The sequence below is a fragment of the Anomaloglossus baeobatrachus genome, chromosome 8 (assembly GCF_048569485.1).
Source record: "Anomaloglossus baeobatrachus isolate aAnoBae1 chromosome 8, aAnoBae1.hap1, whole genome shotgun sequence".
NCBI lineage: Eukaryota > Metazoa > Chordata > Amphibia > Anura > Aromobatidae > Anomaloglossus > Anomaloglossus baeobatrachus.
In genome coordinates this window covers 69,995,436-70,018,248 of record NC_134360.1, presented here as the reverse complement: position 1 = coordinate 70,018,248, position 22,813 = coordinate 69,995,436, and the positions used below count along the sequence as shown (strand labels likewise).

Here is a 22,813-nt window from a genome sequence, read left to right as displayed (position 1 = left end):
AGAAGGGAGGGGGCACTGCCATGGAGTGATGAGAGCGATTATGACTGGAAGTCATAATTCATCTTCATATCCCAGGGTTTGCCTCACAAGATTCCTGCAGGGCTGAAGGCCCATTCTACCAGAGCCGTCGGTGTCCTGGGCATTGCGACACCAGGCTACGGCTCGGCAGGTGTGTCAGGCGGCTACCTGGTCGAGTCTGCACACTTTCACGAAACACTATCAGGTGCATGCCGATGATTCGGCAGACGCCAGCCTAGGTAGGCGACTTCTTCAGGCGGCAGTTGCTCACCTGTAAGAGGGGGCCGTTTTTCGGCTCTTTTTTTATCGAGGTATTCTTTTACCCACCCAGGGATTGCTTTTGGACATCCCAATTGTCTGGGTCTCCCAATGGAGCGACAAAGAAGAAGGGAATTTTGTTTACTTACCGTAAATTCCTTTTCTTCTAGCTCCTATTGGGAGACCCAGCACCCGCCCCTATTCCCTTCGGGCTGTTGTTCTTTTGTGTACACATGTTGTTCATGTTGAATTGTTCTTTTGGTTCATGGTTTCAGTTCTCCGAACATCCTTCGGATTGAATTTACCTTAGACCAATTTATAAGTTTCCTCCTTCCTGCTTTGGCACCAAAACTGATGAGCCCGTGATGCACGGGAGGGTGTATAGCAGAGGGGAGGGGTTACACTTTTTAAAGTGTAATACTTTGTGTGGCCTCCGGAGGCAGAAGCTATACACCCAATTGTCTGGGTCTCCCAATAGGAGCTAGAAGAAAAGGAATTTACGGTAAGTAAACAAAATTCCCTTCATTTGTGTTGTTTTTACACAATAGTTTGCATGTTTTGTATGAGTATAATTTTCCACAAGTGGATTTGGGGCAGCGCTTTTCTCCTGAAAGGTCTCCTGGTCTTCTCGATGTACCTTGCTAATTGTGATCTGTTCTGAATTTCTTTTTTGTTCTATAGAGCCAAGTGGATGACTCCTCTGCTAGTAAGATGGACCACCCTGTTGGTGAGGAGGTTTACATTGTCTGCTGTTCTGTGAGCTAACCTCACACTGTCACATGCAACTTCCAGTTACTAAATAGTAAGGTCAAAATGGATCTTGTTTTTAGGTGTTCTTCCAGAAAAGAAGTTTGAGGCGGACAAGCGGGGTGTGAATCTCGGGGATTTCAATGATATGATGCGGAAGGACCGGTCAGGCTTCCGTCTGCCCAATTCCAAAGAGATGGGAGCCGCAGACAGCGGGCCTTATTTTGAGAAGGTGAGGATTCATCTGTGACCCAAAATAAAATAAACCCTTACCATTAATGCCCTACCATGATCAAGGATGAAATCTGTGTACACACGAACATTGTGTCCATAGGAAACATAGTGTGTAAGTCTGTTAGTCCCGATTCACCTTAGATTTGGGGTTTTGTTTTCTTGGTACTAGTTTTGGTGTGGTCCTGGCTCCTTGTCGCAGGCTGTTGTCATATTTTTGGCATCGTCTGTACTTGTCAAGGGGCAGGCAGTCACTGGAATTCACAATTCTTGAAAATGCCCTCACTGTATGTATAGTTTGTATATCTGATAATGCATTTACCGTATTTTTCATTTTATAAGACACCCTGGATTATAAGACCCACCCCAAATTTAGAAAACAAAATGGGGTCTGTGTTATACTCCGGTGGTGTCTTACCAGAAGTGGGGGAGAGCGGCAGCGGTGGTGGAGCGGGGTCAATTGAGGCAGGGGCGATGCTGCTGTGGGGCCTGTGCTGGCTGCTGTGGGGGCTGTGCTGGCTGCTGTGGGGGCTGTGCTGGCTGCTGTGGGGGCTGTGCTGGCTGCTGTGGGGGCTGTGCTGGCTGCTGTGGGGGCTGTGCTGGCTGCGGAGGCTCTGCTGGCTGCAGGCGCCGTGCTGGCAGTGTGAAGCAGGATGGTGCGGCAGGTGTCCCGGATGCTCTGTCAGCGGTGCGGACTTCAGGAAATGGTGCCCGGAGTCAGCGCGTGTGCAGATTGGGCTCTTGGCTCAATGACAAGCCGAGATCTCCTCTGCGCACGCGACACCTCCGGATACCATTTTTCTTAAGTCCCATGCTGGAAGATCAATGGACCGGAGGTGGCACGTGCGTTGCTGAGATCTTGAGCCGAGAGCTCTGATTTCGGATGCCATTATTTGAAGCCCGCACCGCTGACAGAGTATCTGGGACACCCGCCACTCCGCCCTGCTCCACACACCTGCAGCCAGCTCAGCCCCCAGCACAGTGCCCATTCTCCACCTCTCGGTAAGTTACATTCAAATCAGACGCACCCCTCATTTTACTCCTAAATTTTGGGGAGAAAAAGTGCATTTTATAATCTGGAAAATACGGTAGATTAATTATTTTATGTCTTTCTTTGAAGTCACGTATATTTCCATTCTGAATTGTGAACTTTAAGGGGGTTGTCCGATGCTAGGGAAAAAAAAAAGAAGGCATGGATGGGTTTAAAGTAAAAAATGGTGGCTTCCTCTTACTCCAGTGGATCCAGCACAAGTCTGGACCCACTCCGAAAGCAATGCCAGCTCCGTTCAGAAGTCCTATAACCCCTGTAGCCTGTGATTGAATGAATGCAGCGGTCAGGTGACTAAAATAACGCATCATCAGAGAAACGCTCTTGTCACCTGACCGCTGCAGCCAGTCACAGGCTGCAGTTGTCCTATTATTTATGAACATAGAGAGGCTGTGCTGGGAAATAAGTATGACACCATTATTTTATTTATTTAAGCCCATTCATGCTTTGTGATTTTTATTTTTGTCTATATTTGACAACACCTTTAATATTTAATGCAGATATTTGAGTGTTATTTTCCTAACTGATTAGCACGCTGTCTACATAAGAACGATTTTTCTCCACTGAATGACTGTGATTGGCAGAAGACTGACGCGTCTTTCATTTGCACTCAATAGTATTTCTGTGTCTGTCTCTCCTTTTCCCTCTTGCCTTCTGCTGCATCACTAACCAACACCCCTTGACTGGCTTTAGCTGACTTTGCCTTTCTCCAATCAAGACGGGTGCCTTGGGGACGAGGCTCCGTGCTCTCCCTTTTCTCCCTCCCCCAGCTACAAGCTATCTCCCTCCGGCTCCTCGCTCCCATCCGTGGGCCTGGGGGCTATTGGTTCGGGCCTCAACCCCCAAACCTTCGCTGCTAGACAAGTAAGAGTTGTGTGCTTTGGATCACTTGTTAAGGCAGCCTATATTAAAACCCTTTCTTTGGGCCAAATTTATGTAACCGCAAAGTAAATTATATCCATGACGCTGTATCATTAATGACAGTAACCAATCATTTTGTTTGCATAGATATTTTTTTTCCCATTTTATATATATATATAGTACCGACATATATTCCTCCAGTGATTCTCATTAGCACATGTCCCTATCAGGGCTTGCAATTAGTGATGAGTGAGCACTACCATGCTCAGGTGCTCAGTACTCGTAACTAGTGATGAGCGGGCACTACCATGCTCAGGTGCTCAGTACTCGTAACTAGTGATGAGCGGGCACTACCATGCTCAGGTACTCAGTACTCGTAACTAGCGATGAGCGGGCACTACCATGCTCAGGTGCTCAGTACTCATAACTAGCGATGAGCGGGCACTACCATGCTCGGGTGCTCGGTACTCGTAGCTAGTGATGAACGAGTGCTACCATGCTCGGGTGCTCGTAACTAGTGATGAGCGGGCACTACCATGCTCAGTTGCTCAGTACTCGTAACTAGCGATGAGCAAGCACTACCATGCTCAGGGGCAGGGTACTCGTAACAAGCAGTTGCTCAATTTGAGAACCAGAGCATAATGAAAGTCAATGGGGAACACAAGCTTCTTTCTGGCAACTCTTTTAGGAAAATGTTCAAGTACCCCCCCCCCCCCCCCCCATTGACTTCCATTATACTCTGTTGCTCAATTTGTGAGCGTCCAAATTCTCGTTATGAGCACCCGAGCATGGTAATGCTCACTCCTCACTACTTTGTTTAATTGTGCCATCTGACGCTCACACTAGAGTGCATTTCATCCAAAGCCTAACCTATCTATATGTTTTCGGAGAGTGGGAGGAATCCCATGCCTACATTACACATATTCATAAGCCTCAACGGGACCACTGAACGTGGACAAAATGCAGTGTGAAAGGGCCCCTATTCTGTAGATTGACCGGTTTAGCTGATGGGATGGCTGAGCCACTGGTCCAAAACTGTGCACTTTCCAATGTTGCAATAAGAGGCTCTTTCACCTCTGCAGCATTGTAGCAGCGGAGGCGCAGTGACACTTGCTAAATCCAGCAAACCGGGTCACTTCAGAATTTCGCTTTCAAGCTCTACAGCAAAGATCTTGCTAGCTCGGGCTGCTTGCCTCGGAATCAACCACCTCTTATAGACGGCAGCAGTGGCCAGTGTCATACGTAATAAGCCGTAAACAATAGAATTAAAGATCCCTCCGTTATTAAAAATCCTCTGCATTGTCAAGATTAGAGGGAAATTGGTTAGATAATCCCTTTAATGCAAAGCAAATACTTTATATTATACACTCTTGGCAGGCCTAATGCTGAATAATTCTTGTATTTTTCATGTGTAGGGTGGCAATCACGGTCTGTTCGGGAACAGCGGTGCACAATCGCGAGGCATGCACAACCCTGTGCCATCGCTCAACTCATCTCCCAACCTCCGGGCACAAGTGCCTCCCCAGTTCCTCTCTCCCCAGGTAATGTTGAATCTTTTTATTTGATGTGTTAGGCTATGTTCACACTTGTGTTGTTTTGCATAAGTCACAATCAGTTGTGTGACTGATGCAACGGATGCGTTGCAGTTAGCGGCACAACTGATGTGACTGATGCTGCAAAAAAAGATCAGTTTTTGGGGTTTTTTTTAACTTTTTTTTTTTTTTTTTTTACCGGTGGCCGGCTTTCGTGAACGATCAGCTGATCGCCCAGCGGCCACCTTTTGTGAATGATGAGCTGGGCGATCAGCTGATCGTTCACAAAAGGCAGCCGCTGGGCGATCAGCTGATCGTTCACAAAAGGCAGCCGCTGGGTAATCAGCTGATCATTCACAAAAGGCGGCCGCTGGGTGATCAGCTGATCGTTTACAAAACGCGGCCGCTGGGTGATCAGCTGATCGGTCACAAAAGGCGGCCGCTGGGTGATCAACTGATTGTTCCGGCCTCTGGAACTGAATTTACAGCAGATCATGTTTTTTTACTGTGTGCATGCGCACAGTAAAAGAAACGATCCGCCGCACACAAAAACGTTACATTCAGCACTGCTCCCGCCTGACGGGCAGTCAGTAAACGACTTATCCGTCACACGGCGGATGCAACGCAGGGCAATCAGTCACAATCCGTCGCTAATAGAAGTCTATGGGGGGAAAAAACGGATTCCTGCAAAATATTTTGCAGGATACTGTAATTCCTCAAGGCCGTAACGTATTGTGACTGATGCAAAACAACGTAATTTGTAAACTTAGCCTTAGGTGGCAGCATTTTTGGAACCTTTTTATATTTGGATTGACTTTTTTTTCCCCCTTCCTTCTTCCCTAGGTCTCTGCCTCTATGCTGAAACAGTTCCCTAACAGCAACATGAACCCAGGACTGTTCAACATGGGGCCCCAGCTCTCTCCTCAGCAGATTGCCATGCTGAGCCAGCTCCCCCAAATCCAGCAGTTTCAGCTGGTGAGTAGCTGAGTGCAAAACCACCACAATCTGTGCATTCAGACCGACCGCAATCCACAGGGACAGGATCTGTACACTTGCATTGCAGCTGTGTACTCCCTCAATTAAAAAAACCTGTTTTGCATGAGGCAATTATGTCCAGGCTAAGCATTAGAAAGTCATCACCCCCTTCCCCTAAAATCACGTACAGCCTGGCCGAGGGCAACAGCCCGCTGCCGGAAACACCTGTTAGTGGCATACATTGTTACCACCCCAGCTAAGGACAGATCTGCAAAATTTTTATACAAAGATTATAGGTAACTTGAGTCGTCATGCAGGTGGCAAAGCCCTGTAGCCCCTAATTATTAAAGGGAACCGGTCACCACTTTTTGGCCTATAAGCTGCGGCCACCACCACCGGGCTCTTATATACAGCATTCTAACATGCTGAATATAAGAGCCCAGGCTGGGGGTATAACATAAAAAACACTTTATAATACTTACCTAACAGTCACGCGGTGGGCCTTATGGGCGTCTCCATTGTCCGGTCCCGGCGCCGCCTCTTTTGGTCATCTTTGTCATTCTTCTTCTCTAGCCGCGCTGCATGACGGGTTCGACGTTATCCACACTCGCTGGCATTCAGGTCCTGAGCAGGGTAGATCAAAGTATTGTAGTGCGCCTGCGCAGGATCGGGGAGTGTGTATGACGTAGCATGCATCATGCACCCAGGCTTCACAAAGAGGACGAAGATGGCCGAAAGAGGAGGCACCGGCACCGGACAACAGAGACGCCCATAAGGCCCACTGTGCGACCGTTAGTTGATTACTATAAAGTGTTTTTTATGTTATACCTCCGGCCTGAGCTCTTGTATACAGCGTGTTAGAATGCTGTATATAAGAGCCCGGTGGTGGTGGCCGCAGCTTATAGGCTGAAAAAGTGGTGACAGGTTCCCTTTGAATGCCTCACTGTGACTTACCCAGAGGGGCTGGGTCACCTTGACCGGTGTTTCTGGGTCTGTGACTCACTATTTGATGTTTGCATGTCTCTGTACAGGCCTGTCAGCTCCTCTTACAGCAGCAACAACAGCAGCAACAGCTACTACAGAATCAGAGGAAGATCTCACAGGCCGTCAGGCAGCAGCAAGAGCAGCAGGTAACTACCAAGCTTTTGGCTGAAACGTCCTTCCACTTCACTATGGCTATGTTTAAACAGCCACAGCGAAAATACGCGAGCAAAACTCATCGTGGGCGAATACCATAAAGGGGCCAGACAAAAAAATGTGTATCAACTCAGAATGGGATAAATTAATGGAGAGATAAAAAGCCTTACTGATCCCCAATCACTTGTGTTACACCGATGTGACATCCCAAGGGATCTGTAAGGTATTTTTTTTTATTAATTTAATCCATACGGAGCTATAAAAAAAAAAAATTCTCTGCCAGAAAACCCCTTTTAAATGTGCAAACAGCATTTATGAATGTGCATTTCTTTATGTAGTCAGTGCTTTCTACACATCCCTCCTATAGATAGATAGATGAATTGTTCTTCTCTGCAGCCTGCACTTCATGAGCTGCAGCGGGAAGATAAGTCTGCACTGGGTTTTGTGCATGACGTTCATTATTCTTGGAGATAAATAAAACCTGTTAGGGACGGCACCAGCCTAAATCACATAGAAGCGTGCTGCCACCCAAACACACATGAGAGCAAAAAAACTATGGGACTATAGGGCACAGCTAAACCATTAGTATATTGGAATATACAGGGATATAAATACAGAATAATCAATGACCTTGTTGTATGCAAAAAAAGTGTTTAAATTTTAATGAGTGCAGAGTTTTAAAACACAATAAAAACATGGGGAAGACTCAAGACACCCCTGATGAAGCCACGTAAGGTGGCGTAACGCGTGGGCCGAGGTACGTCCACACCACCTCCTGCACAACTAAGATTCTGGGTATTGTAATAACAGGCTTTCCTTGCTCTGTACCTCAAGGTATTTTTGTATGCGATATCATTATTTATGTGTATCCTCTGGCTTGACTATTGTGCTAGCCTGTGTTATTTATTATCTGCCACTGAGGTGTTAGTGTTGGTGTGCAATTTGCTTTATGGGGGGGACCCTTGTTTTTGAGTCTTCCCCATGTTTTTATTGTGTTTTATAACTCTGCACTCATTAAAATGTAAACACTTTTTTTTCTTTATCGTTCCTATGGGAGACCCAGACCATGGGTGTTTAGCTTCTGCCTCCAGAGGACACACAAAGTACTACACTTAAAAGTGTAGCTCCTACCTCTGAGCTTATACACCCCCTGGTGAGCAGACCCAGCCAGTTTATCGCTTTGTGTTCAGGAGGCATACATCCACACATGCAATCTCATCTGATTTGTTTGATTTCTGGAAAGAGTTTGAAGAAAAGCGGGTCCAAGCCTGGACCCCCGGCATGTCCCTTCTCACCCCACTGTGTCGGCGGTGTTGTTAAGGTTGATTTACAAGGCTGGAGCCTTACATGCCGCGCTCCTTCACCATCCCTCCTGGGCTCTGGCTTGAAGTGGGAGCCAGCACGGTCTCCATGCCGGGCAGGAGTCCGGTCTCCATCCACAGCCCCTTGAGGACCCTGCTGGACCGGAGCACTCATCCCCAGGGACCTGGCCCTGCGTCTCAGCAGCTAAGTACCTGAGACGTTTATGTGTTGGGGGTCCCGGTTCTTTATTGTATGGGGAGAGTATGCTGTATATGATTATTTTGCCTTTCTTCGGCGCTCTATTGGGAGACCCAGACGATTGGTGTATAGCACTGCCTCCGGAGGCCACACAAAGCAATTACACTAAAAAGTGTAAGGCCCCTCCCCTTCTGGCTATACACCCCCAGTGGGATCACTGGCTCACCTGTTTTCTGCTTTGTGCGAAGGAGGTCAGACATCCACGCATAGCTCCACTGTTTGTAGTCAGCAGTAGCTGCTGGCTATATCGGATGGAAGAAAAGAGGGCCCATATGGGGCCCCCAGCATGCTCCCTTCTCACCCGCGGTGGTGCTTGTAAGGTTGAGGTACCTATTGCTGGTACAGAGGCTGGAGCCCACATGCTGTTTTCCTTCCACATCCCCTGGAGGGCTCTGTGGAAGTGGGATCCTGCCGGCCCCCAAGCCCTGGGGCCGGGCTCCATCCACAGACCCAGAGAACCTGCTGGATTTGGAGCGGGAGTGCCGTTCAGGGACAAGGCCCTGCAACTTTCAGGTACTCTGTGTCCCCGGCAGGCACGGACACTCTCAAGGCTTGCTGAGCGTTATAGTGCGCCGGGGACAGTAGCGCTGTGCGCTGGGGTTAGGTCACTGCAGCTTTGCTGAGTGACGTTACATGTTGGGAACTACTGCGCCGACCGCTGCTGGAGCGGCGGCGCAGCTGCGACTTGTGGTGCGCCGGGGACTTTGCGCCGACCGCGCTTTTACGGCGGCGGCGCTTCTAACTTTAGCCCCCGGCTTCTGCGGCCTAGCGCCGCTTTGTTCCCGCCCCCACCCTGTCAATCAGGGTAGGGGAGAGACGCTGCTCAATTGGCAGCGCCGAGGGCTGGAGCCTTATTTACATGCTCCAGCCCTCTCACTAGGCACAGTGGGAAGCAGGCTTCCCGCTCTTCGTCTGTATACGCCCAGGGCCCGCCCCCCCTCTCCACAAGGACGCCGGCAGCCATTACACATGCAGTCTGGCTGGGGAAAGGCAGCAGGCTCTGGGAGACCCAGACTAAAGGGATTTCGGCGACCACACACCCGCTCCTAAGCGGGCGGTAAGCTGCACTTTAGTGCTGGCCCCACTAGTGCCTCAGTGTTATATTAGTGTTCTTTTTTCTTGGTACCATATATATATATAGTTGCACTGTAAGGTCGCTTCTTGGCTGGACACCCTGTACTGCTCTGAGGAGGCAGCAACATGTCATCCGCAAAACGCAAGGGTGCCAAGGCACAGGCTGTGTACACTGTCTGTACTGCATGTGGGGCTAATCTACCAGCAGGCTCCAACGACTCTCATTGTGTGCAATGTTCAGTCCCAGTGGCACTTCGTCAGCCAGAGCCTATGGTGGTAGTGGCCCAGGCAGAGACGCCTGTGAATCCTGCCCCGGTGACGGGGACAGACTTTGCAGTTTTTGCTGATAAAATGTCTGTGACTATGGCAAAAATCCTGGAGACCTTGCAGTCCAGGCCAGTTACTCAGACCATGGACACTGCTGTGTCTATGCTCTCCGGTCCCCCTCAGTTGGAACTAATCCGTACTTCAAGGGGGTCTCAAGCATCACAGGCTGAAGTCTCTGACTCAGATGACAGTCCCAGGCAGCCTAAGCGAGCTCGCTGGGAAAGACCCTCCACGTCATCACACTGCTCAGGGTCTCAGCGAGAAGAGTCTCTCTGTGATGAGACTGAGGACGGTGATCAGGATTCTAATCCTGAGGCCCCTCTCAATCTGGATGCCCCTGATGGTGACGCCATGGTTAATGACCTTATATCGGCAATTAATAGACTGTTGGATATTTCTCCCCCAGCCCCTTCTGCAGAGGAGGCAGCTGCACAGCAGGAGAAGTTCCATTTCCTATATCCCAAGCGTAAATTAAGTGCTTTTTTGGACCACTCTGACTTCAGAGAATCGATCCAGAAACATGACGCTCATCCAGACAAGCGTTTCTCTAAACGTTCTAAGGATACCCGTTATCCTTTTCCCTCTGAGGTGGCCAAACGCTGGACCCAGTGTCCAAAGGTGGATCCCCCAATTTCCAAGCTTGCGGCTAGATCCATAGTCGCAGTAGAGGATGGCGCTTCACTTAAAGATGCCAACGACAGACAGATGGACCTTTGGTTGAAATCTGTCTATGAAGCTATCGGCGCGTCGTTTGCTCCAGCATTCGCGGCCGTGTGGGCACTCCAAGCTATTTCAGCTGGTTTAGCACAGGTGGATGCTTTCATACATCCAGCAGTGCCGCAAGTGGCGTCCTTAACTACGCAAATGTCTGCGTTTGCGACCTATGCTATCAATGCTGTCCTAGAATCTACGAGCCGTACCGCTATGGCGTCCGCCAATTCTGTGGTTTTGCGCAGAGCCTTGTGGTTAAAGGACTGGAAAGCAGATGCTGGTTCCAAAAAATGCTTAACCAGCTTGCCATTATCTAGAGACAGACTGTTTGGTGAGCCATTGGCTGAAATCATAAAACAGTCCAAGGGTAAGGACTCTTCCTTACCACAGCCCAGAGCAAGTAAACCTCAACAGAAAAAGTGGCAGTCGAGGTTTCGGTCCTTTCGAGGCTCGGGCAAGGCCCAATTCTCCTCGTCCAAAAGGACTCAGAAAGAACAAGGGAGCTCAGATTCCTGGCGGGCTCACTCACGCCCCAGGAAAGCAAATGGAGGAACCGCTTCCAAAGCGGCTACCTCATGACTTTCGGCCTCCTCCCTCCGCATCCTCGGTCGGTGGCAGGCTCTCCCGCTTTTGCGACATTTGGCTGTCACAGGTCAAAGACCGGTGGGTAACAGACATTCTGTCTCGCGGGTACAGAATCGAGTTCAGTTCTCGGCCTCCACTTCGGTTCTTCAGAACCTCCCCACACCCCAACCGAGCAGATGCCCTGCTGCAGGCGGTGGACTCTCTAAGAGCAGAAGGAGTCGTGATCCCTGTCCCCCCTCAGGAACGGGGGCGAGGATTTTACTCCAATCTCTTTGTGGTTCCAAAAAAGGACGGCTCCTTCCGTCCTGTTCTGGACCTAAAACTGCTCAACAAGCATGTGAACGCCAGGCGGTTCCGGATGGAATCCCTCCGCTCAGTCATTGCCTCAATGTCTCAAGGAGATTTCCTAGCATCAATAGACATCAAAGATGCTTATCTCCACGTGCCGATTGCTACAGAGCACCAATGCTTTCTACGCTTCGTGATAGGAGACGACCATCTTCAGTTCGTAGCTCTGCCATTTGGTCTGGCGACAGCCCCTCGGGTGTTCACCAAGATCATGGCGGCAGTGGTAGCAGTCTTGCACTCTCACGGACACTCTGTGATCCCTTACTTGGACGATCTACTGGTCAAGGCACCCTCTCAAGAGGCATGCCAACTCAGCCTGAATGTTGCACTGGAGACTCTCCAGGCGTTCGGGTGGATCATCAACTTCCCAAAGTCAAATCTGTCACCGACCCAATCACTAACGTATCTTGGCATGGAGTTTCATACTCTCTCAGCGATAGTGAAGCTTCCGCTGGACAAGCAGCGGTCTCTACAGTCTGGGGTGCAGGCTCTCCTTCAAAGTCAGTCGCACTCCTTAAGACGCCTCATGCACTTCCTCGGGAAGATGGTGGCGGCAATAGAGGCGGTTCCGTTTGCGCAGTTTCATCTGCGTCCACTTCAATGGGACATTCTCCGCCAATGGGACGGGAAGTCAACATCCCTGGACAGGAAAGTCTCCCTTTCCCAGACGGCCAAAGACTCTCTGCAGTGGTGGCTTCTTCCCACCTCATTATCACAGGGAAGATCCTTCCTACCACCGTCTTGGGCGGTGGTCACGACAGACGCGAGTCTGTCAGGGTGGGGAGCAGTCTTTCTCCACCACAGGGCGCAGGGTACGTGGTCTCAGCAGGAGTCCACCCTTCAGATCAATGTTCTGGAAATCAGAGCAGTGTATCTTGCCCTACTAGCCTTCCAGCAGTGGCTGGAAGGAAGGCAGATCCGAATTCAGTCGGACAACTCCACAGCGGTGGCATACATCAACCACCAAGGGGGGACACGCAGTCGACAAGCCTTCCAGGAAGTCCGGCGGATTCTGATGTGGGTGGAAGCCACAGCCTCCACCATATCCGCAGTTCACATCCCCGGCGTAGAAAACTGGGAAGCAGACTTCCTCAGTCGCCAGGGCATGGACGCAGGGGAATGGTCCCTTCACCCAGACGTGTTTCAGGAAATCTGTCGCCGCTGGGGGGTGCCGGACGTCGACCTAATGGCGTCCCGGCACAACAACAAGGTCCCAACCTTCATGGCACGGTCTCGCGATCAAAGAGCGCTGGCGGCAGACGCCCTAGTGCAAGATTGGTCGCAGTTCCGGCTCCCTTATGTGTTTCCACCTCTGGCACTCTTGCCCAGAGTGCTACGCAAGATCAGATCCGATTGCAGCCGCGTCATACTTGTCGCCCCAGACTGGCCGAGGAGGGCGTGGTATCCGGATCTGTGGCAGCTCACGGTCAGCCAACCGTGGGCACTCCCAGACCGACCAGACTTACTGTCCCAAGGGCCGTTTTTCCATCGGAATTCTGCGGCCCTGAACCTGACTGTGTGGCCATTGAGTCCTGGATCCTAGCGTCTTCAGGATTGTCCCAAGGGGTCGTTGCCACCATGAGACAGGCTAGGAAGCCCACGTCCGCTAAGATCTACCACAGAACGTGGAGGATATTCTTATCCTGGTCCTCTGCTCAGGGAGTGTCTCCCTGGCCATTTGCATTGCCTACCTTTCTTTCTTTCCTGCAATCTGGGTTAGAAAAAGGTTTGTCGCTCGGCTCCCTTAAAGGTCAGGTCTCGGCGCTATCCGTCTTTTTTCAGAGGCGTTTAGCACGCCTTCCTAAGGTGCGCACGTTCCTACAGGGGGTTTGCCATATCGTACCCCCGTACAAGCGGCCGTTAGATCCATGGGATCTGAACAGGGTACTAGTTGCCCTCCAGAAGCCGCCCTTCGAGCCTCTGAAGGAGGTTTCACTTTCTAGACTATCACAGAAAGTGGCTTTTCTGGTAGCGATCACATCTCTTCGGAGAGTGTCTGAGCTGGCAGCACTATCATCCAAAGCTCCCTTCCTGGTCTTCCACCAGGACAAGGTTGTGCTGCGCCCTATTCAGGAGTTTCTCCCGAAGGTGGTATCCTCTTTTCATCTTAATCAGGATATCTCTTTGCCTTCGTTTTGTCCTCATGCAGTTCATCGGTATGAGAAGGATTTACATTTGTTAGATCTGGTGAGAGCACTCAGAATCTACATTTCCCGCACGGCGCCCTTGCGCCGTTCGGATGCACTCTTTGTCCTTGTCGCTGGTAAGCGCAAAGGGTCGCAGGCTTCTAAGGCCACCCTGGCTCGATGGATCAAAGAACCAATTCTTGAAGCCTACCGTTCTGCTGGGCTTCCGGTTCCATCAGGGCTGAAGGCCCATTCTACCAGAGCCGTGGGTGCATCCTGGGCATTACGACACCAGGCTACGGCTCAACAGGTGTGCCAGACAGCTACCTGGTCGAGTCTGCACACTTTCACCAAACATTATCAGGTGCATACCTATGCTTCGGCGGACGCCAGCCTAGGTAGAAGAGTCCTGCAGGCGGCAGTTGCCTCCCCGTAGGGGAGGGCTGTCTTGCAGCTCTAACATGAGGTATTTCTTTACCCACCCAGGGACAGCTTTTGGACGTCCCAATCGTCTGGGTCTCCCAATAGAGCGCCGAAGAAGAAGGGAATTTTGTTACTTACCGTAAATTCCTTTTCTTCTAGCTCTTATTGGGAGACCCAGCACCCGCCCTGTTGTCCTTCGGGATTTTTGGTTTGTTTGCGGGTACACATGTTGTTCATGTTGAACGGTTTTCAGTTCTCCGATGTTACTCGGAGAGAATTTGTTTAAACCAGTTATTGGCTTTCCTCCTTCTTGCTTTTGCACTAAAACTGGTGAGCCAGTGATCCCACTGGGGGTGTATAGCCAGAAGGGGAGGGGCCTTACACTTTTTAGTGTAATTGCTTTGTGTGGCCTCCGGAGGCAGTGCTATACACCAATCGTCTGGGTCTCCCAATAAGAGCTAGAAGAAAAGGAATTTACGGTAAGTAACAAAATTCCCTTCTTTCCGGCGGGTTCTCTAGCTTTTGCCTGAGAACCGCGCCGATGGTGCCTGCTTGTCGGCCTCGCCTCTTAAATTTAGGCCCCGGCTTCGCCGGAGGCCTAGTTTCGTTTTCCTGCCCTCGCATGTCACTCATGCAGAGGGACAGGCTCGGCTCCTCCCGGCGGCCGTTCTACACAGGGGAGGGACACTCCCCACTGCTGGGGCGTCCCTCCTCCCCTGCAGGTCTCTATAGCCCTCCAGTTCCCGCTCTCCTATAGGAACGCCCCCTAGTCCCGCCCCCTCTCCTCACTCCGGCGGCCATTTCTCACGCAGAGTTCACTCTGCTCTGGGCCTTTCTGCACTCTGCATCTCTGCTGAGGTGCTGTGCACTGGGGGACCGGGCTTCGAGATCTGGAGGGCACACAACACCGCGCCCAGCGGTCTGGTAAGCCACAGCCGGTCTCCGGTTGTGGACCTCTGTATATTCTCCCTGGGGTTCATTCTTTTGCAGAGCCCCCACTCCAGCAGCATGTCTCACACAAGGAGCAAGGCTCCACAGCTTTATTCTGTATGCACTGCATGTAAGCTCCTGCTGCCTGAGCCGAGCACTTATCCACACTGTGATGGTTGCTCTAACTTGGCGGTGCCACAGCCTGGAGTCTCACCCCCAGTGGTCTCTCAGGCTGCTGCTGCACCTGTGGCTGAACCCCCGGCCTGGGTAGAGTCCTTTTCTAGGTCCATATCCCAGTCATTTGCTGAGTCCATGGGGCTTTTGTCCAGGACTTTGATGAATATGCATCAGCCCCCCTCACAGGGTGCCTCTAATACTCTTGACAGAGGACTCCTATCCTCTGACCTCCGTCCATCAGAGCTCACAGAGGATTCATCATCAGATCCCAGACCCCGTCCTTCTAAGAGAAGGCGCAGGGTTTCCTCCCCCTCCTCATCCCATGGCTCTGTCTCAAGAGCTGACTCGCAAGATGAGGAGGATGCCCTCACGGGTGGCTTGGAGGCTATGTATCCCATCGATTTCTCTGAGGGTGACTCAGATCTTAGTGATTTGATTGCTTCTATTAATTCTGTGCTGGATCTCAATCCGCCAGTGTCAGAGGAGCAACTCTCTTTGGCAGAAAAACATCAGTTTACCTCGCCTAAGAGAGTGAAGAGTGTGTTCTTTAACCACTCCAGTTTTCAGACCGCTGTGACCAAACCCAGGGCCTGCCCTGACAAACGCTTTCCAAAGCGTGGTTCTGATGATCGGTTTCCATTTCCACCTGAGGTGGTCAAGGAGTGGTCTCACTCCCCAAAGGTAGACCCTCCGGTGTCTAGGCTCTCAGCCCGGACCGTTGTCGGTGGCTGACGGCACCTCACTTAAGGATTCCACTGACCGTCAGATTGACTTTTTGGCCAAATCTGTGTATGAAGCTGCGGGGGCTGCGTTTTCCCCGACTTTTGCAGCAGTGTGGGCTCTCAAAGCCATCTCTGCTTCTCTGGAGGAGATGCATTCCCTCACCAAGGAATCTATGCCTGAGATGGTTACCTTAACCTCTCAGGCTTCAGCTTTTTTATTTTATGCCATGTCTGCCATGCTAGAGGCTGCTCACCGCACTGCGGTGGCTTCAGCTAATTCTCTTGTTATCCGCAGGATTTTGTGGCTTCGAGAGTGGAAGGCAGATGCTTCTTCCAAGAAGTTTCTTGCTGGACTCCCTTTTGCTGGTTCACGGCTGTTTGGTGAACAGCTGGATGAAATCATTAAGGAAGCTACTGGCGGGAAGAGTACTTCCATGCCACAAACCAAGACCAGGAAACCCGCCCAGGGTAGGAATCAATCGAGGTTTCGTTCCTTTCGTTCCTCCAACTGGTCATCCTCTAAGCCTTCCACCTTGTCCGCTAACTCAGCTAAGGATCAGAAATCCAACTGGCGCACAAAAGCGCGTCCGCAGGAGGTTTTGCCACTAAGGCAGCCTCCTCATGACTCTCGGCCCGCTCCAGCCACGTCCTTAGTCGGTGGCAGGCTCTCCCACTTTGGCGACGCTTGGTTAAAGCAGGTCTCCGATCAGTGGGTGAGAGACATCATATCTCACGGCTACAGGATAGAATTCTCTTCCAGCCCGCCAAACAGATTTTTTCTCTCAACTCCCCCCTGCTCCAAGGCCGCCGCCTTCTCACAGGCCGTGGCATCCTTGCAGGCAAACGGTGTGATTGTACCAGTTCCTGCTCGAGAACGGTTCAGAGGTTTTTACTCAAACCTCTTCCTAGTTCCAAAAAAGGACGGTACCTTCCGGCCCATCCTGGATCTCAAGCTTCTCAACAAGCATGTCCGGGTGCAGCATTTTCGCATGGAATCTCTGCGATCAGTCATTGCCTCTATGACCCAAGGGGATTTCCTGGCGTCCTTCGACATCAGAGATGCCTATCTACATGTGCCAATCGCAGTGTCACACCAGCGTTGGTTACGTTTTGCGATAGGAGAGGATCATTTCCAATTCGTGGCTCTCCCCTTCGGGTTAGCCACGGCCCCTCGGGTATTCACCAAGGTCATGGCGGCAGTGATTGCGGTCCTGCACCTCTAGGGGTTGGCAGTGCTTCCTTATCTGGACGACCTTCTGGTCAAGGCTCCATCCAGCGCAGACTGTCTGCGGAGTGTCTCGCTCATTCTCGCCACTCTAGCCCAATTCGGGTGGCTTGTCAATCTTCCCAAGTGCACCCTGACTCCGACCCAGAGTCTCACGTACCTAGGGATGCAGTTCGAGACTTTGCCGGCACTTGTGAAGTTGCCCTTAGTCAAACAGCAGTCTCTCCGGCTAGCGGTGCGCTCTCTGCTGCGGCCCCGCCGTTATACCCTCAGGCGCCTGATGAAGGTGCTGGGTCAAATGGTGGCGTCCATGGAGGCGGTTCCCTTTGCCCAGTTCCATCTGCGCCCCCTGCAGCTGGACATTCTCCGCTGTTGGGGCAAGCGGCCTTCCTCCTTACACAGGTTAGTGGCTCTGTCGCCACGGACCAGGAGCTCTCTTCAGTGGTGGCTTCGACCCTTCTCCCTGTCCCAAGGGCGCTCCTTTCTGACTCCGTCCTGGGTGATTCTCACCACGGATGCCAGCCTATCCGGCTGGGGAGCGGTATATCTCCACCACAGAGCGCAGGGCACTTGGACTCCGTCCGAGTCAGCCCTTTCAATCAATGTGTTGGAAACCAGAGCTGTGCTTCTAGCTCTCCTAGCCTTTCACCACCTGTTGGCGGGCAGGCACATTCGAGTCCAGTCAGACAACGCGACAGCGGTTGCCTACATCAATCACCAAGGCGGGACACACAGCCGCCTGGCAATGTTGGAGGTCCAACGCATTCTTCAATGGGCGGAGGACTCCAAGTCCACCATATCCGCAGTCCACATCCCAGGCGTAGAAAACTGGGAGGCAGATTATCTCAGCCGTCAATCCGTGGACGGTGGCGAGTGGTCCCTGCACCCGGCAGTGTTTCAGTCAATGTGCTGCAAGTGGGGCACTCCGGACGTGGACCTAATGGCATCCCGTCTCAACAACAAGGTTCCGGTTTACGTGGCTCGCTCCCACGATCCTCAGGCCTTCGCCGCGGACGCTCTGGTTCAGGATTGGTCCCAGTTTCGTCTGTCCTACGTGTTTCCCCCTCTAGCTCTCTTGCCCAGAGTCTTGCGCAAGATCAGAATAGAGGGCCGTCGAGTCATCCTCATTGCACCGGACTGGCCCAGGCGAGCTTGGTATCCGGACCTGCTCCAACTGTCCGTAGAGATGCCGTGGCATCTTCCGGATCGTCCAGACCTACTCTCGCAAGGTCCGTTTTTCCGCCCGAATTCTGCGGCACTCAATTTGACGGCGTGGCTCTTGAGTCCTGGATTTTGACGGCTTCTGGTATTCTTCCTGAAGTCAGCTCCACTATGACTCGGGCCCGTAAGTCTTCCTCCGTCAAGATCTATCTCAGGACTTGGAAAATTTTCCTGTCCTGGTGTCGCTCTTCCGGCCATCCTCCTTGGCCATTCTCGTTGCCGACCCTTCTGTCTTTTTTACAGTCCGGTCTGCAGCTAGGACTGTCCCTCAACTCTCTCAAGGGACAAGTCTCAGCACTATCAGTGCTGTTCCAGCGGCGTCTCGCCCGGCTGGCTCAGGTCCGCACCTTTATGCAAGGCACGTCTCACATCATTCCGCCTTATCGGCGGCCCTTGGATCCCTGGGACCTTAACTTGGTCCTCACGGTATTGCAGAAACCCCCTTTTGAGCCCCTTAGGGAGGTTTCTTTGTATCGTCTTTCTCAAAGGGTGGCCTTTCTAGTTGCCATAACTTCTCTCAGGAGAGTCTCTGATTTGGCTGCGCTCTCCTCGGAGTCACCTTTTTTGGTTTTTCACCAAGACAAGGTGGTTCTCCGTCCGACTCCGGACTTTCTTCCTAAGGTGGTCTCTCCCTTCCACCTTAACCAGGACATTTCCTTGCCTTCCTTCTGTCCGGCCCCTGTTCATCGCTTTGAGAAAGCGCTGCATTCTCTGGATTTGGTGCATGCTCTCCGGATTTATGTGTCTCGCACCGCTGCGCTTAGGCGGTGCACCTCTCAAGCTTTTCAAAGCACACTCGACCAGAGCTGTCGGTGCCTCTTGGGCTTTCAGGCACCAGGCTACGGCTCAGCAGGTCTGTCAGGCTGCCACTTGGACTAGCCTGCATACCTTTTCGAAGCACTACCAAGTGCATGCTCATGCTTCGGCAGATGCGAGCTTGGGCAGACGCATCCTTCAGGCGGCTGTCGCCCACTTGTGAAGTTAGGCTCCGCCTACTTCTTAGTTTTTTCTGTTTATTCCCACCCATGGACTGCTTTGAGACGTCCCATGGTCTGGGTCTCCCATAGGAACGATAAAGAAAAAGAGAATTTTATTTACTTACCGTAAATTCTTTTTCTTATAGTTCCGTATTGGGAGACCCAGCTCCCTCCCTGTTGCCTGTTGGCAATTTTCTTCTTCCGTGTGTTATCACCGGCTGTTGTCGTGGACAGAGTCTCCGGTTGTTCCGGTTCTTGCTCGGTTCTACTTGTGGGTGGCTATTCTCCCTCAGCTTTTGCACTAAACTGGCTAGATCTGGTTCTCCAGGGGGTGTATAAGCTCAGAGGGAGGAGCTACACTTTTGAGTGTAGTACTTTGTGTGTCCTCCGGAGGCAGAAGCTAAACACCCAATGTCTGGGTCTCCCAATACGGAACTATAAGAAAAAGAATTTACGGTAAGTAAACAAAATTCTCTTTTCTTTGTCGCTCCATTGGGAGACCCAGACAATTGGGTGTATAGCTTCTGCCTCCGGAGGCCACACAAAGTATTACACTTTAAAGTGTAAAGCCCCTCCCCTTCTGCCTATACACCCCCCGTGCCTCACGGGCTCCTCAGTTTTTATGCTTTGTGCGAAGGAGGCTGACATCCACGCATAGCTCCACATCTTAGTCAGCAGCAGCTGCTGACTATGTCGGATGGAAGAAAAGAGGGCCCATAACAGGGCCCCCAGCATGCTCCCTTCTCACCCCACTCTGGTCGGCGGTGCTGTTAAGGTTGAGGTACCCATTGTGGGTACATAGGCAGGAGCCACATGCTGTTTTCCTTCCCCATCCCTTAATGGGCTCTGGGTGAAGTGGGATCCTAATCGGTCTCCAGGCACTGAGACCGTGCTCCCTCCGCAGCCCCTGGGGAATCTGCTGGACAGGAGCCGGGTATCGTCAGGGACAAGGCCCTGCTACTGTGAGGTACTCTGTGTCCCCCTGGGGGACCGCGCATGGAGCGCTTGTGCCATACACATTGCAGCACTGCTGGGTGTGTTAGTGCGCCGGGGACTTACCGCGCAGGCCGCGCTTATTTGCCGGCCGCGCTTATAACTTTAGTCCCCGGCTTTTGCGGCCTAGTATCGCATATTCCCGCCCCCAGGCCTGCCAGTCAGGGGAAGGGCGGGACGCTGCACAGGACGTCAGCGCTGAGGGCTGGAGTATACTTTGTATCCTCCTCCCCCCCTCACTCAGCACAGTGGGGCATCAGATTCCAGCACTTTCTAGGGCACGCCCACGGCCCCCTCCTCCCCACAGAACGCCGGCAGCCATTCCTGTCAGCACTTCTGACGCTGGAGAGGAGAGACAACACGGCTCTGGGAGGCCCAGGCAGGGAATCTGGTGATCACACAACCGCTTTGAGCGGTCGGTAAGCAGCACCTGGGTGCTGGCCCCACTGAGTGCCGAAGTGTACATATATATATATATGCTTATATGCTATACATTTACACTGTACGGTCGCACTGTTGATTTTTGGCTATATACCCTCCTGGATTGTACTCAGAGGAGACAACAGCATGCCGTCCGCAAAAAGCAAGGGTGCCAAAGCACAGGCTTACTTTGCAACCTGTACCTCATGTGCGGCTATACTACCGGCAGGTTCCACCGATCCTCATTGTGTGCAATGCTCGGCCCCTGTGGCACTTACTCAGCCGGAGCCTCTGCTACTGGTGGCCCAGGTGGAACCACCTGCTACCACTGTCCAGGTGACAGGGACGGAGTTTGCAGTATTTGCTGACAAACTGTCTGAGAGTATGGATAAATGGTCTGCTAAGATACTAGAAGCCTTACAGTCCAGACCGGTGACTCAGGCCACGGGCACTGTTGAATCATTGACCCCAGGCCCCCCTCAGTTGGAGCAGCAAAGTGCTCCTGGGGTGACCCATAGGTCCCAGGGTGAGGTCTCTGACACGGACCGCAGTCCCAGGCCGCCTAAGCGGGCTCGCTGGGAAATTCCCTCGACCTCATCACAATGTTCAGGGTCTCAGCATGAGGACTCTCTGGATGATGAAGCGGAGGTAGCAGATCAGGATTCTGATCCTGAGGCCGCTCTCAACCTAGATACACCTGAAGGTGACGCCATAGTGAATGACCTTATAGCGACCATCAATCAGGTGTTGGATATTTCTCCCCCAGCTCCTCCAATTGAGGAGTCAGCTTCTCAGCAGGAGAAATTCCGTTTCAGGTTTCTTAAGCGTACATTGAGTACGTTTCTGGATCACTCTGACTTCAGAGAGGCAGTCCAGAAACACCGAGCTTGTCCAGATAAGCGTTTTTCCAAGCGCCTTAAGGATACACGTTATCCCTTCCCCCCTGACGTTGTCAAGGGCTGGGCTCAGTGTCCCAAGGTGGATCCTCCAGTCTCCAGACTGGCGGCTAGATCCATAGTTGCAGTGGAAGATGGGGCTTCACTCAAAGATGCCACTGACAGACAGATGGAGCTCTGGTTGAAATCCATCTATGAAGCTATCGGCGCGTCTTTTGCCCCAGCATTCGCAGCCGTATGGGCACTCCAAGCTATCTCAGCTTGTCATGCGCAGATTAATGCAGTCACACATACGTCTGCTCCGCAAGTGGTGTCCTTAACCTCTCAGGCGTCGGCGTTTGCGTCCTACGCCATTAATGCTGTCCTGGACTCTGCGAGCCGTACGGCGGTAGCATCCGCCAATTCGGTGGCAGTCCGCAGGGCCATGTGGCTACGTGAATGGAAGGCAGACTCTGCTTCCAAAAAGTTCTTAACCGGTTTGCCATTTTCTGGCGACCGTCTGTTTGGTGAGCGATTGGATGAAATCATTAAACAATCCAAGGGAAAGGACTCATCCTTACCCCAGTCCAAACCAAACAGACCTCAACCACGGAAGGTACAATCGAGGTTTCGGTCCTTTCGGTCCGCGGGCAGGTCTCAATTCTCCTCGTCCAAAAGGCCTCAGAAGGATCAGAGGAACTCCGATTCATGGCGGTCTAAGTCACGTCCTAAAAAGACCGCCGGGGGAACCGCTCCCAAAGCGGCCTCCTCATGACTTTCGGCCTCCTCACACCGCATCCTCGGTCGGTGGCAGGCTTTCCCGCTTTTGCGACGCCTGGCTGCCACAGGTAAAAGACCGTTGGGCGAGAGACATTCTGTCTCACGGTTACAGGATAGAGTTCAACTCTCGTCCTCCGACTCGGTTCTTCAGAACATCTCCGCCCCCCGAGCGAGCCGATGCTCTTCTTCAGGCGGTGTGCACTCTGAAGGCAGAAGGAGTGGTGATCCCTGTTCCTTTTCAGCAACAGGGTCACGGTTTTTACTCCAACTTGTTCGTGGTGCCGAAAAAGGACGGATCCTTCCGTCCTGTTCTGGACCTAAAACTGCTCAACAAACATGTAAAAACCCCGGATGGAATCGCTCCGCTCCGTCATCGCCTCAATGTCCCAAGGAGATTTCCTAGCATCAATCGACATCAAAGATGCTTATCTCCACGTACCGATTGCTCCAGAGCATCAGCGCTTCCTGCGTTTCGCCATAGGGGACGAACACCTTCAGTTCGTGGCACTGCCTTTCGGCTTGGCGACAGCCC

At 51.9% G+C, this 22,813-nt stretch overlaps 2 protein-coding genes across 2 annotated transcripts in view; both read left to right on the top strand.

The window, feature by feature from the left end:
* Window positions 1-1,041, top strand: part of LOC142249323 (trinucleotide repeat-containing gene 6B protein-like) — a 20,205-nt gene extending 19,164 nt beyond the window's left edge. Inside the window, exon 6 of the mRNA XM_075320957.1 lies at window positions 958-1,041. Coding sequence (XP_075177072.1) covers window positions 958-1,041 — 84 coding nt within the window. The remainder of the gene's footprint in view (window positions 1-957) is intronic.
* The window catches only part of TNRC6B (trinucleotide repeat containing adaptor 6B), a 189,137-nt gene that overhangs the window by 126,201 nt on the left and 40,123 nt on the right, over window positions 1-22,813 (top strand). The window contains exons 10-14 of the mRNA XM_075321778.1: window positions 1,107-1,255; window positions 2,996-3,166; window positions 4,579-4,704; window positions 5,539-5,670; window positions 6,702-6,800. Coding sequence (XP_075177893.1) covers window positions 1,107-1,255; window positions 2,996-3,166; window positions 4,579-4,704; window positions 5,539-5,670; window positions 6,702-6,800 — 677 coding nt within the window. The remainder of the gene's footprint in view (window positions 1-1,106; window positions 1,256-2,995; window positions 3,167-4,578; window positions 4,705-5,538; window positions 5,671-6,701; window positions 6,801-22,813) is intronic.